The following is a 15,766-nucleotide window of genomic DNA, read 5'->3' on the forward strand; positions in this document are numbered from 1 at the left end:
TCACCCAATCAGGGCGCGGCGACCGCAGCGACGCTTGTGTTCGCTCTCGTGGCTAATAGTATACATGGCATTCCGGGCACTTCCGGTCGCCATGACAGTGGGCAGAAATCTTTTCCGGTTCGGGTTTTGTTTACATGTTTTTCAGTGGCAACGCGTTCAGCAGGTTGTGTTCGTTCGGTTATTCTGCCCACATATTTTGCGTTTTCTGGGTGTTTACCATTTACGAGGATGCCGCAGAGTTTAACAGTCGGCTTCACAATTTTGTTTCTGTATATTTCTGCGAAATGACGCCGCTGGACGTAAGTGCGTCGATTGCCTGACACAGGCAACTATGGGAGGGAGCTCTTGCGAGTAGCTCCCTGTGCTTCAGCATTTTATATTACCGTTTAGTCAGTTTAGTCTTCTGAACATCAGGTCACAGGGAAGATGCCACAGTGTTGTGCAGTTGGCTGCACAATGCAGGCCGGGACCAACAGACTGTCAAAAGTTAAATTATTTAGATTTCCGAGGAACGAGGGACGCCGCCAAGCTTGGGCCGTCGCTATTAAACGCGTTGGGTTTGTGCCCAATAACGATACAAGGATTTGCAGCAAGCATTTCACAACTGGTAAGTACGAGTGCTATGTATACTTGTAGAGAAGATTACCGCTTTATTTTGTAAAGCTGCCACGTCCTCAGGCCTTCGCGAGCAGCGCAGCCATAAGTTTCGTTTTGTTTCAACTTCCTCTAGGATCACCATCTGACGATCCCAATCACCCAGACTGGGTGCCACACATCTTTGCTCATCGGGCTTCTTCATCACGGCGGAGCCCTGCTGCACTGCGGCGGTATCATCGTGCGTCGTCACGGATGCGACCCGAAGTGACCGACGCGCCTGACGCGGCCGGTGCCCCCGACGCGCCCGATGCACCAATGGATGAGGAAGAGATAACAGGTGTGTCGTGCGAAACAGATTTGTCTAGCGCTGACATTGACACTCTTCTGGAAGAAAATAGGAGGCTGCAAATGGAAAATCAAGCTCTCAAAGAAGAAACAAAAACTGTGTATGGTAACGTCGACCTCAAGAATGACTCGGAGGTGGAGTTCTTTACAGGATTACCAAGCAGCGGAATGTTCTGGGCTCTGCTCCATTACATTCTGGCACTCTACACTCCAAACTTCAGTGCCAAGATACCGCACTGGAGCCAACTCCTGATGGTGTTGATGAAGCTCCGCCTCGGCCTCCTCAACAAGGACCTATCGTCCAGGTTTGGAATTTCTCCTGGAACTGTATCAAAAGTCTTCCATGCCTGGATTAACATCCTCAGTGTTGAGCTGTCTCCATGCATTCTCTGACCTAAAGCGGACACAGTTAGACAGCGGCTACCAAAGCTGTGCAAGGTACCAATGCTACGGAACCTTCGGTGCATCATTGATTGCTCGGAAATCTTCATAGAGCGACCATGCACCTTTAAGGCAAGGACGCAAACGTTCTCGTCCTACAAACATCATAACACGGTAAAGTTCTTAATCGCCATTTGTCCAAGTGGAGGGATCTGTTTCATTTCTAAATGCTGGGGTGGGAAGGTGAGCGATCTGGAGCTCACAAGACACTGTGGGTTTTTGGACTTCATTCAGAGCGGGGACCTCGTGATGGCCGATAGGGGATTTCCCATTGAAGAACTTCTAGCTATTCGTGGGGCTTCCCTGATAGTCCCGGCCTATACACGAGGGAAGACTCAGCTAACACGCCAAGAAGTTGAAGTGTCCCGAAGGATCTCCAGTGTTCGGATACAAGTCGAGAGAACCATTGGTCAGCTGAAGAAGTTCCACCTCCTGCAGCGCATCATTCCTGTCTCACTTCTGAAAAAAAGGGGGACAGGGGCATGGCAACGATTGACAAAATCGTCGTTATATGTGCTGCCCTTGTAAATATGCGCAGTTCAATTTTTGGCAAGAAGAAGGATGGTGGTTCTTGATCTGTTCTTCAAAAAGCATGCAGGATCTTACAAATGCAAACAGCAATAAACAACTTTTTTTATTCACATGAACACACAAAGAGCAGAATGCGTAACTGACAGAAGAGAATATTGCAAAAGAATTGGAACATGCAGTGAGAAGTGAGAGTTGCTAGTTAATGGTGGCTAAAAGGGGCCTCCAGATTGAAAAACTGGTGCAGTGACAATTCTTCTGCAGTAGGAAAAGATACCTAGCACAAAAAGCTAATAAATGTCCTTCAAAACTGGACATTATTTCCCTGCTGGCAATTTCCAACATAGTACACTTATTTGCAGCTCGTGCAATACCACTTCTTTGATGGTTTTCTTTTCAGATTTACACACGTGTAATGGTACCAGATAGTTGTGCATGTGTCCGAGTCACATGCTATCATGCGACCCTTCTCTGGCTTCTTACAAGTGCAGTACACTGCCACAGCAGAACGTCCGCCATCTGGATCTAGCCGCCGCGTGACCAGCTCGGGCAGGATGTGTCTTAAGAAAAAGGATTCCAGCTTTGTCAGAAGCTCCTCCTACAGCTGCTCATCTCTTTATATCCTTATGGTCACCAGAGAGCACTCCGTCCACACTACAAAATACCCCATCTGAAGCCCAGTGAGAGCCATCTGGCCTTGTAACTGGAAATAATGTGCATGGTTTTCCTTGAGTGTCATGTCTGCGTCAAGATAGAAATCTTTGTCCTTCACTGTGCTTAGATGCACGTGTCTGTATTTGTACGAGCACTTGATCTCGAGCGTAGCCTGGGGGCAACATGCACAGCTGACTATCCCATCTGGGCTAGCTCCCAGGTACGGCCACTGTGGATTAACTACGAGTCCCGCCTTTGCAACACTAAAGTCGGTGTGCTTTGGTGCCTCTGTGGCAACGAAGCTTTGCCTTGCAACTGGCTCCTTTTCAATGCCCCACAAAATTTGGGGTCCATATCACAAGAGCGAATGACATTTTAGCGAACGGCGACATTTGAGCGAATGGTCGTTTTAGCGAATAACGGGGGCGCGCGTTAACCCATCCGTCGCGCTGCGCTTTACGCCGCTTCGCGGCGACAGTCTGCGGCAACTCATTACAAAAATATGAACTCATTTGGCCCACCCGAAAACGCCGCTTCGCGGCGTCCGACTATTCGCTAAAGTGTCGTTCGATGAAACGTGGGCGTTCGCTAAAATGTCATTCGATCAAGTGAGTGCCTCCCGGCCACGTAACTTTCGGCAAAAGCACCAAATCGGATGAGAAAAGAGTCGCGTTCTTGGTGTCATAGGGGTCAGGGAGGCATACTGACCCATGGTAGGTTAGCTTCTCGATATACCGCCTCTTATTTTCTTCTGAAAGGCACTTAAAATATCCGCTGCTCATTTTCGCCCATCAAAACACACAGCGAGAGCGCCAGACCGGATGAGACGACTGCCCGCCGGAAGTTCCGCCATGTTTGTTATTGTTTACCTAGGAATACCATGTATATGACAAACTAAACGCAAGAATCTACGCCGTCTCGCGCGCGAACGTGGAAAGCCTATGGGGTGGCCGTTCTCCTATCCCCGCTTTGATGATGATGATAGCGCGACCGTAGCGCCTCCTCTAGGTCGATCTCGAGGCCAATACAGAAGGCATAACGAAGCGTAGCTGGCGTACAATCGGTCGGCTGGGCGCGGGCCACAGTTTCTGGCTGTGATGACTGATAAATGAAACCCACCAGCACCACGGTCCCTGCTACCCGCAACCATCAACCACGCGACGGTCACGTGCTGGGCCGATACGTGAGGAGGGTAAGAAGGAAAATAAGAAAGAGGCGAGGCGACAAGGGAGCATGGCTTGTGTAGGCTACGCGGCTGACGCCGCGCCCCCTCCTACCCTTCTAACCTCCTTGCCGCTAGCAGACGACAAACCGCGAGGTTGCCGTTTTCCATCTTTAGGCTGTACCGGTGGGCTGTACCGAACATCGAACTCTCGCTCGTGGCTGCCGTTGTGAAGTGGTTCGCGTTCTTAGAATATTTATAGCCACAAGATTAACTAGCGTATCTTTGTTCCGTTACTTCATTAGCAGTGGAGTCAGCCGGCAGTACTACCCCCGACCACTGCGCCTATTGTGTCAGTAGAGCACGGTTTATTTGTTACTTCAAACTTCCACTCATTGTCGCTAAGGGCCTACAGCAGTACGAACTTCGTATATACAAAGTTACTGCAACCGGATTTACTTTTCGCCAGAGGACTGGCCACTCTAACACTATTTCCCTTTTTTTTTTTTTTATTCGCACGCAGGTATCAGCGCAATCGGACTCGGTTAGTCTTTTTGTCGAGCATTGCATTACACAATAACTTTCATATAAAATCCGCGCATCTGCGCTTGAAAACGGCGCGATTTTAAACCAAGTTTGAACGTCATCCGGATGTTAGGTACAGCACACTCGGCGGAGCAGACGACGAGTGGGGTGAAAGTGGGAGGGCATTTTTTCTCTCTCCGCTCTCGCCAAGGAAGATAGAAGGGTAGGAGGGGGCATGACGTCAGCCACGTAGCCTCCACAAGCCATGCTCCCTTGACGCCTGGCCTCTTTCTCATTTTCCTCCTTACTCTCCTCACTTATCAGCCCAACATGACCACATCACGTGACCGTAGCTAGCCCTCGTCTAGCTTTCGATTTGATAACACCTACCGGACGGAGCGCGCGCAAGCTTGCAAGGAATCCTTCTACAATCAACCATCCATCTCGCACGTGACATGTCACGCGCACCAATCGCCAGTGAGATCGGCGGTCACGTTGGGCACAATATCGTTTAAACTTTTTATCACTAGGCTTCACCAATATTGCAACGTGCCCCCTCCTAGTACTTATAACCTCCTTGGCTCTCACCAACCCAGGTAGCACCGAAACATTATAATAATGTTTTTTTTTTGTTTGGCCCAAACGTTTGAAAAAAATTTAATGTTTCACAACGTTTATGTGTACGTTAGATTAATGTTTTTTCCGAACGTTATTTGAACACAGAGGAGACGTTCCTACAACATAAATTTAATGTTTCCAAAACATTAAACTAACATTGAAGGAAAAATTATATTAACATTCGTGAAACACTTTTACAACCGGTATGCAATGTTTGTAAAACATTAAATTCACATCAAAGAAAATGGTACTGCTACACTAGCAGAATATCCACAAAATGTTAGAAGAAATTTAGCTCTGTGGCAACGAAGCTTTGCCTTGCAGTTACGCCTCTGCTGTGAACGAGGCGAACTGCATGGGTAGCAATTGCGTCTGATTACAATACTTTTGTCTTTGTCAACTGGAAAGTTCTTTCTAACATTTTGTGGATATTCTGCTAGTGTAGCAGTACCATTTTCTTTGATGTGAATTTAATGCTTTATAAAGTTGCGTACCAACAAAACCGTAGGTAGTCAAAGCTGAAAGAAAGGTGTTGGAAAGGAACCTCCTTGAAACCCAACGACAGGCAGTGTTTTGCTACAGACATGGCTTTCCCAAGAACATAAAAAGCTAAGACTTGCAGCAAAATATTGCGTCCTGGGTCTTCGAGAAGGCCCTTTTTCGCAAACATAGATATGTTTTCCAGAAGATGAACCACCGGACTCCACTGCACTGATTCTCAAAATGGGCACTTGGTCCCAAATGAGCTGCTGCACCTTCACTCACGCCCCGAGACGCAACCCACGTCAGTTCTATCGGTATGTAAACGAGGATGCAGGGTTCGGTTTATGGCGGTCACCCTGTCGATTAATACAGTGGAGCACGCTACTTACGGAAAGGATCATGCTAAGAACTCTAGATTTGTGCTGGTCATGGCATTTCTTTGATTACCCTTTTGGCGACGCCGTAACCTGCAGCTGGAACCTCCCACAAGCATGGCAAGGTGCTGCTATAATGTGCGAGCTGCCCGGCTTCCGTGACCGAGTCCTACGACTTGCCCAGCGAGCCACTGGTGCTCATTAACACTACAGGGTGAAACAAGGAGACGCCAGGCTTTTTAAATCGACCGGAAAATTCGGTTTCTTAACCTATCGCGCTACGACTTTGTGCAGCGTTGCCCACAGATGGTGATTTTTTTTTGTAAAATTTGCGAAGAGCGAATTTACCTGAGGAAAAAGTAAAGAAAGAATAAGGCTTAGCTCCTATGGAAACGCAGCGAAGTCACCGGTCTTCAAACAACACGGCGCCCTTTCGCACGGGACACAGGAAATGGCGCAACAAACGCCGCCAACAAACGAGCATACGGCGCCGAGAGCAGGCCTTTTTAGCAGACGATCTTTTCGACTCAAAAGCGGCGCGCGTTCCGCAGGCGGTGACAATCGCAGAAACAAAAAAGACAGGCGCGGTAAAAGCAAGGAACTGCAGTTCCTTGTCTGCTAAAGGGCCGGCTCTCGGCGTCGTCTGCTCGTGCGTTGGCGGCAGTTGGCGTCGCGACCGCTTGCGCCATCTCTTGTCCCGCGTGCGAAACGGCGCCGTGTTGTTTGCAGACCGGGTGCGTCGCTGCGTTTCCATAGGAAATGAGCCTTTTTCTTTTTTTACTTTTTCCTCAGGTAACTTCGCTCTTTGCAAATTTTACAAAAAAAATGCACCATCTGTGGGCAACGCTGCACAAAGTCGTAGCGCGATAGGTTAAGAAACCGAATTTTCCGGTCGATTTAAAGAGCCTGGCGTCTCCTTGTTTCACCCTGTAGAATTAATTAAATGTGTGCATAGTAGAAGCCTTCAAGTTCAGGCGCTCAGAGTGTAGTGTATACGATGGAACTATTTCCAGTTGCCCAAGTGCTCAACAGTTTGACGGGACAGTGTGCTGAGTCCAGTTGTTCTCAACATGCTTATACACCAACTCATGTTTACAAACAAACCGGAGCGCCCCTAGCGGACGCCACCGGCGTTGCGCATGCGCGGTGGATGGTGGGCAAGAAGCCCGCCGTCGCCCATAAACAAACCATTGAATTGCGTTGTTGTCGGCGTCGGTGGCAGTCCCCGTGCTCTTTTTCGCGTTGGAATTGTTGATTCTACGTCCTCCTAACAATGTCTGACTACTTGAGCGGCTTCAGCAAAACTAACGAGGCAAAACTTTGCGTGAATAATGTGACGTGCGGCGATTCATTTCACGTAAACGCCGCAGAATGGGCGCTAAGGCCTGACTCCCACGATGAGATTCTGCTCGCTGTTTTCAGAGTGACGTTGCTCGGACTGCAAAAGCGTGGACCGTAGCTGAGATGGCGGACGTCGATACTGAAAACCGCAAGTAGAATCGGGCATTACAAGTCGGTGATGGCCACTGGTAACAATAATGATCAACATCTTGTATCTGTTTCCACTTAGCCTACTTACCCCAACCAACCTTCAAAAGTGTTTTGAGGCCTGCACTTAGTTCTTATCGCAATTACCGGGTCAACGTTTGGTTTACGGGCCGCTGTCGTTTGAACGATCTGACGACAAAAAGCAGCCAAGTTTGAAAGAGCAGACGACAGTTCGAACGCATGCGTAATGGGGTACGCGAAGCACCGCGTCCCGCGTCAACAAACCACTCGAATGTCACGTTGTCGGCGTCTGTATACTCTTTTTCGCGTTGGAATTGTCGATTCTACGTCCTCATCGCAATGTCTTACCATTTTAATCGCCTAAGCGAAATTATCGAGGCTCGTTACGCCGCTAAACTTTCCGTAAATAATTTGACGTGCGGCGATTCATTCGCATGAACGCCGCAGAAGGGACGCCAAAACCATAATGAGATTCTTTCAGCTATTTTCGGTAGCGACGTCGCTCGTGTTGCAAAAGTGTAGAAGGTAGCGGCGATGATCGACGTCGATACTGAAAATCGGAAGCGGGAACAGACCAAGCGTAACAAGTCGGTGATGGCCTTTGGTACCAATGATCAGCATCTTGTATCTACTGTTTACACCGAGCCTACTTAAGTCTTTTGAGGCCTGCAATTACTTCTTATTGCAATCACCGGGTCAAAGTTTGGTCTACGGGCCGCTTTTGTTTGAACGAGCAGACGACAAAAAGCAGACGTTTGAAAGAGCAGACGAAGTTCGAACGATCAGGCGGCCGTGTGAATTTGAAGACGCACTGAACCCGTGGGTGGTTCGGACAACTTGGCGGTTTTCTCTCGTTTATGTTGGAACAAAGCAAATACATCTGACGACCACAAAGTGTTGCCCGCACACGCAATCGTAGTTCGACAGCGTCTGGTTAGCCCTTTTCACGGCTACTATCCACGTTCTCGGACGAACGGAGGGGGCAAAAACACATGAAAACTGATCTTCAAACCTTTCCAGACTCTCTTGGTACAACCCGCGTCGCAGCATTTTGACGAGAAGGCAGTTTTTTTGTCTCGTTTCTTCCAAGGGAACACAGGAATGCATGTCTGGCACGGCGACTTCTGCCCACCGCCCCAGACCGGAAGTGCGTCCGGCGCGCCACCACCGCGGCGTGACGTAGGAGAGTTGAGTTGGTGTATTAATCGTGGTAATGCCTCCCTCCAAACCACTCCACTGCTGTTACGGATGACCTGATGCTGATGCTGTTTATCAGGTGATCCCAGAAACCACGAAGATTTTCAGAACAACGTCGACAAGGTCTACTATAAACAACCAGCTATGCTTCTTCGCACAGCATGTCGTCAGTTTTGTCCAAAATGTGCGGAACACTTGGTTTTGTACTTTGCGTGTCCAGTGAAACAGGCCATAGCACACTTAGGTGCCTCTGATAGCCCTGGTCCTGCCACCCCGACGTATCGCAGCTCCATATGAGACTCTTTTGAGGTTGATCTTGTAAGATCAGTTGAAAGTGTTCAGCAAAGGGGAAGGGGGGGGGGGGGGGGGGGGAGAGAAGCCTACGCTATTCTTCGGCAGCCATGCTCGCTCCCGATCACTCACTGCTCTGACATTGGCTAGAATTCTGGCCCTTCACTGGCAGGCCAGAGGAGATCTCAAGTGTGGCCCTTTAGTGGGTCGTCTTATTATGCCTCCTAGACAACTTTGTGGAACTGCAAGGTCACGAGACAGCACTGAAGGGAGTTGTATGCAAGAATTGTGCCGGTGCCTTTCAACCGTTTCTTACCATAGAGCAACAGCATTCCTTCTTGGTGTGGTCTTCACTGTTCTGGCAATCCCTTTATGTGCACTCACGCAGAACCCCCCCTAACAATCGTCACAAGCTCGAAAACATCTGTAGACAGGCAATTGCCACCTTCACTCCCAGTGAGGTAGAGCAGCGCCTATGTGCTTTACTGTCAATTATGGACTTTTACTTAACTTCTATTCAATGTTTCGACCCCCCCCCCCCCCCCCCCGCTTTAATTTGTTTCTTTTGCACGGTACTGTAGGTTTCTTGGTACAGTCTTTGGCCTCTTTACAATAAGGAATTGCTTTTAGCAGGATGAAACGATAAAAGTTTGTTGAGCATGACATAATGCGTGCGTGTTATCTTGTTGTTTCTATTACATGTTTCTATCAAGCGCCAGAAAGTAAGATTATCAACTGTACATTTGGATGCTCAGAAGGAAAAAAATGGCATGTCATAGCGCTTTTCTTCAATAATTACTAAATATTGTAATTTGCTGTTCCGCATATTTTTAATCTGCGGTATATTCTAGTGCTTTTAAGCTTTGCTATTACGTTGTGTATTGGGTGGCGCTTTTCGTCCTCTGCATGAACGTTGCAGACGCCATATGACAGCTTTCGCCATGTGTAGGTGCACCCATGCGTTTGCCCTGTATGTATACTATATTTTCCACACAAGCAGAGTCACGTTGAGGCAATATTTTTAAATATTCTGTGCTGTTAAAGATGGCATATGTGTCGTCTCTTTCTCTGGTTTAGAAAGAATAAAAAAAATTGTATGCGCGTTGTGTCACTGACGCCTCAGCTGCGCAGGGACTGCCTTTCTTTGCGGACGTTTCACAAGAAAGTGAAACCTACTGCTTAATAATATTTTGTATATGTTACAATTCAATATTGTTGAAATAAACGTTTCATAACTATGTCTCGTCTCAGCACTACAATATGAGCGTAAGGACACTAGTGGAAGTGCGTTGATAGAAAGCGGGGGGGGGGGGGGGGGGGGGGAGGGGGGGGGGGCGGCGGGGGCGCTCTGGGGAAACCTCGCCCCCCCCCCCCCCCCCTTAATGAAAAATCCTGCGCACGCCTATGCTTCCCGCCCAAGCAATCGTGGTCCGACGACGTCTGGTTTTCCATTTTCACAGCACATATCCACGTTCTCGGACGAACCGAGCACATGAAAACTGACCTTCAGACCTTTCTCCACTCTTTTGGTACAGCCCCAGTCGCGGCGTTTTGACGAGAAGGCTGGTTTTTGTCTCGACTCTGTCAAAACAACGCAGGAATACAAGTCTCGCATGGGGACTTCCGCCCTTGGGCCCCAGACCGGAAGTGCACTCGACGCGCCACCACCGTGCCGAAACGTGACAGAGTGGAGTTCGTGTATAATCAAGCAGCATTTTCACTGGGTCGCGCAAGGCATCATTCAATGAGCACTTGAACGGTGCCTTGTGCAACTGTATTCAGGGGAGGGGAGGGGGAAGGGGAGGGCTAGATGGACGTCGTCGCATTGAGAAACGATATTTATTTGAGCCCACATCCAACTAGGCCTAACATTCGTCAAGCCTAGAAATGGCATTGTGGGCGCCTGTGGCATTTATTTCAGGGAAAATGACTTGTCAGCAAGAAAGAAAACAAGGTTGTCTTTCTTCCTGACAAGTTGTTTTCGCTAAAATAAACGCCACAGGTTTACGAATGCTGTAATAGGTCTAGGTGGACGTCGGCTCACAGAGACATTTAGCTCTACTGATTTATCTCTCGATCCAGGTTCTTGAAGTTCAAACTTTCTAATTCCAACGCCGCCAACATCGTCAAAATCATACGGAGTTTCAGATTTCTGCGATGCGTAATTTATTTATGCGTGCCGAAAAGCAGGGTTCTATTTTCTCAACCAGACACCGCTCATTTCACCCCTTGAGGCACAAAATATATACCTATTGCTTAAGGCACAAAATTTACTTTCATTGTATGTCATATAAGGCACAAAACCTACGTTATTTCGTACTTCGAGTGTGTCTTACGCGTGCTCTACACATACGCAGACGCAGCATTACCGCTTACCTAGCATTGATGAGATCGAGCAGCCAGTGCATTCGGACCTGAGTGCTGCCGTGCCCAGGAATTGAAGCGATGTAGATCAGATTCTGCTGCATGTCCTCCCCTAGGAAAAATCCCGGGTCCTGGTGCGGCTCGGGTGGGCTGCAAACAGCTGGGGCTTACCGACGCCTATCGGCCGAACACTAGACTCCTTTCAAAAACCCATCACGCAACACCGCCATAACTTGGGCATCGCGTCCTTCACGAGGTGTGTGATTGGTTCCGAGTTCACGCCGAGCACTGACGCAACGCTCGTGTACATTCGGACCCGAGTACGCGCCGAGCGCTGACGTAGTACTCGTGTCCAATGCTTGCTCATACCGCGTGCCCAAAATATGTCGACCTCAAATAATCGACGCTATAGCTACTGAAAGGCGCGCACTTTTGAAAAGGGTCTATTCCACAACAAAATGTCTGATTCTTGTGAGTCAATTTAGTTCCATATATTTCGCGTAATCTGCAGTGTTTAGCACTTCACAGACCTAGAACCCCACCGTCCACCCCACTTTGTAGATAATTCTATCGAGTAGATTTTGTTTCACAATTACAAGATACTGAAGGTGAATCTTAATGACCAAGCAAATTTCGCAAGTCTGAGGCCACACAGCGGCCACTCTGAATTTGTCTGAACACGCTACTTTTCGTTTTTATTTTATTTTATTTAAATGAAGATACTTGCGAACCTGTCGCTTGGTCACTATTCCTACATGATGGTTTCAGATAAGATCAAACAAAGAATGGCTGTCGACATTTTAATTAACTTCATATTTCATGCTACTGCCTAGTCATGATACAAACGAATCCACAAATATTTTCACAAAAAAAAATGTATGGCGGCACAAAAATTCGTACATCATAAAAATATGGGCACTCTAAAAAATGAAAGACGTTTACAACTCCCGGTAATGCCAAATTAGAGCGCAGCTCTTGTCGAGGAGGACGGGAGGGTACGGAGGGGAGAGTGTGCCCCTCCTCCCCTCCCCTTCCTCGTCTCTTGCTCCCCTACCATTTAGCGGAAAACTTTCGCTACATTACCCGCTAAATTCAGCGAAAAAGATTTCCTGCTAAATTTAGCAGCAAAATGTTCCCGCTAAATTTAGAAGTAACATTTTGCTGCTAAATTTAGCAGGGAAGTTTTCCCGCTAAATTTTGCGGGGAATTTTTTCCGCTAAATTTAGCGGAAAAATTTCCTCCTCCTCCGCCTCCTCCTTCTCCCTCGTCGCCCTCGTGACGTCACACATGGCGTTACGTGTGACGTCATTATGGGGAAACGTCCCATAATGCGACTCGCGGTTACGCCGACGGCGACGCCGCTCAAGCCGGAAACGGGCGCCTAAAAACTGCGCACTAAAAAAAAAAAGCATTTACGCGCGTTGCCGATGGGCAGCGCGCGCAAACGCTTACCTGCGTTCATACGATATTTTACCTACCTACCTGCGCTCATACGATATTTTAGAAATACTCTATGAGCGTTGGTAAGTTAACTGTTACAATTAATAATAGTGGCTAATCACGTAATATTTATTTCCTAAACGTTCCTCAGCATGGCACCCTGAGCGATTATCTGCAAAACTTTGAAAACGTATCTTATAAAATATTTGAATCACAAAGATGAACATATAATCTACTCCATTACACGATAACCTGGCGAACTGTGAAGGCTACAGCCCCTGCGACCCAATAAGAGCGCCGGAGCGAGGCACGTGACACCACGTCACGGGATTGTGTGTGTAACTGCGCCAGGGAACCGGCTGTCGTCTGCTGGCCAAGAGTCGTAAGCTGAGAAACCAACCAACTTTGTATGAACGTCCAACGCCATAACTGTCGTGCCGGGCTGTGGCCGGCGGTCAGACTGCACGGCCCACCAGCGACGGCAAGCAAGCAACTGAGCCAAGTGAACGTACAGACAGTCGAGAGCCGGGAACCAAAAAGCATGTTTATCTCACGAGGCAATGGCTTTTTACAGAAGACGCGGGCACAGTGTTCGCAACCCAATTACTGAAAGTGTCCAAACTTGGCACTAGCGCCGCCCACAACATCTCCCCCCTTAAGAATGTTTGAGAATGCACCGGACACCTTGGCTGTGAAAAAAAAACAAACAAACATAGTCTTACAGATCGAGTCTCTTGGGAGCGATCACTTGTCTCCCAGAACGGGTCGTGTAGGGTTGGCCCGTACCGTCACCACGAACACCTGGTGGTGATGCCAGACGAGGCACAACACGATGAGGGGAGTCGCCAGGTCCACCCGAGGCTGAACCATCGCCGGAAGCTGGGGTAGCCAGGCGTTGAAGATTCGCTCCGGTCGCTGGGAGCCAGTGTAGACGGTGCAGCCGAGGTTCGACTGTAGGGCACTAAGTTGCGCCGGTTGCGTTACAGAACTGCCCCGTTGTCAGTCTCAACGACATAAGACCTCGGGCGTTGCGCCGGGCTTAAGACAGTGCCACGCAGCCTCTCAGGCTGAACCCAAACTCGAGTGCCCTGTTGAAGTCTTGGAAGAGTACGGGCTCGATGACGGCTCTTGAAGTCTGCTGTCTGCTTTCTACGGTAGTCGGAGTCTCGGGTGACAACCAGGTCTCGTCCCGGGTTAAGAGGCTGTAGCAGCTCCTCCCTCTTTGGGACCCGCGTTCGAAGCTGGCGGCCCATCAGCAGCTGTGCTGGGCTGTAGCCGGTGACATCTGGCGTGTCTCTGTAACTGAGGAGCGCCAAGTACGGGTCCTTGGCCTTGCGAAAGAGGTTCTTAATGGTTCGAACCATTCGCTCCGCTTCACCGTTTGACTGGGGGAAGTTTGGGGTACTGGTCACATGTGCAAAGCCGTAGGAGCTTGCGAATCCGGCGAACTCCCGCGACGAAAATGGGGGACCGTTGTCAGACCGGACAGTCTTGGGGATTCCGTGACGAGCAAACATACTCTTGAGGACGTCAATGACCTTCCTTGCCGTCGTGCTTCCCAGCGTCACCACTTCCGGGTACCGGGAATAGTAGTCAACTAGGAGAATGAAGGTTTGGCCGTTCAGGTGGAAGAGGTCGATGCCGAGGACTTCCCACGGAAGACTTGGGAGACTTGTGGCACAGAGGGGTTCCGCCAGGTTGACTCGGCACGAGGCACATTGCTCACAGTTCGCCACAAGGGAAGTGATGCTGGCATTGATCTGGGGCCACCAGACTGACTCACTGGCTCTGGACTTGCAGCGGTTGATACCTTGATGGCCTTCGTGGATCAAGGCAAGTATCGTCGGGCGCAGTGCAGCTGGGATGACGATACGGGTTCCCTTCAGCAGAAGACCATTACAGACTGAAAGTTCTTCCAATACGGGTGCATACTTTGCAACGTGCAAAGGTAACTTTCCCTTGGATGGCCAACCGCCCTGACAGAATGAGATGAGCCTACTGCATTCACCGTCGGATGCTTGAGCCATCTTGAGATCTTCTATGGGAACTGGAAGCACCTCAGAGGAGCCGTCCACTGTTTTAGCTGCGAAAAGCTCGATGGCATCCAGCTCTCCTGGCGCGACGAGGGCCTTGCAAGGGATTCGAGACAGTGTGTCGGCTGTGGCTAGTAGTTTTCCAGGAACGTGCAGCATTCGGAATTGATACCGCATGAGCTTCAGCCGCAACCGTTGAATCCGCGGTGGCAAGACGTCGAGCTCCATCTTTCCGAAAAGGGAGACCAAGGGCAGATGATCCGTCTCAACATCGAAGGAGCTGCCACGCACATACTCGTCGAACCTCTGTACAGCCCAGGTGACCGCCAAAGCCTCCTTCTCCGTCTGGCTGTAGCGCTGCTCAGTTGTTGTCAGGGATCTTGACGCAAAAGCGACAGGTCGTCTCTCTCCTGTTGGTTGAGTCTGCAGCAGCACCGCGCCTAGGCCGAAGGAGCTTGCATCTGCTGAGACCGTAGTTGGGTAGGCTGGGTGGTATTTTGCCATACTACGGTCGGACGTCAGCAGCTTCTTGAGAGCATCGAAGGCGACTTCCTGTTCGTACGACCAGGTCCACTCTGTGTTCTTGCTAAGCAGAGCAGTGAACGTACAGACAGTCGAGAGCCGGGAACCAAAAAGCATGTTTATCTCACGAGGCAATTGACACCGTAAGTGTGACGTCATGGGTCCAAACAAACCGTTGCTAGGGTCGTTGTTATGGACAAATACATGTGGCTAGGTTTCGCCACGAAAACCCGACCGTTCAAAAATCGGGAATAGGTTTCAAACTTCTAAAAATCAGATATAGAAAGCTTGAATGTCATATATGTTTCGACAGAAGCGTGCCGGTAATCGCTTGTTTTCTGAAACATTTACGACTTCAACTTCCGGTTCTCAAGATGCCTGCAGCAGACGACGAATGCAAGAATGCCATCTGCCACACGCCCGCCGGCCAAGCCGGCGCCGGCGTCTGAATCGGGTTAATAAAGACGAAATTCAGATATTCCATTTGTTTGAAATACAATGAGTTTCAGACACTTATAAGAATTCATAGCACGGAGCGATGCGAAATATGGTTTATCGAAAGTCCGGGCGTCGCTCGAGATGATCGTCTGCTAAAAGGTCGCAATGCACCCGAGAGAAAAGCAATTCAGGCGATCGTTTGAGATCCCAAATTTTGTTTGCGGACTCGCGCTATTGGAGGGTGC

At 49.2% G+C, this 15,766-nt stretch overlaps 1 protein-coding gene across 1 annotated transcript in view; it reads right to left on the reverse strand.

Moving 5' to 3' along the window:
- LOC115331402 (alpha-L-iduronidase) overlaps nt 1–15,766 on the reverse strand; it is a 148,942-nt gene that overhangs the window by 112,451 nt on the left and 20,725 nt on the right. Inside the window, exon 2 of the mRNA XM_042287436.1 lies at nt 11,101–11,238. Coding sequence (XP_042143370.1) covers nt 11,101–11,238 — 138 coding nt within the window. The remainder of the gene's footprint in view (nt 1–11,100; nt 11,239–15,766) is intronic.

Source organism: Ixodes scapularis, unplaced genomic scaffold (assembly GCF_016920785.2).
Source record: "Ixodes scapularis isolate PalLabHiFi unplaced genomic scaffold, ASM1692078v2 PGA_scaffold9__187_contigs__length_104089568, whole genome shotgun sequence".
In the NCBI taxonomy this organism is placed as follows: domain Eukaryota; kingdom Metazoa; phylum Arthropoda; class Arachnida; order Ixodida; family Ixodidae; genus Ixodes; species Ixodes scapularis.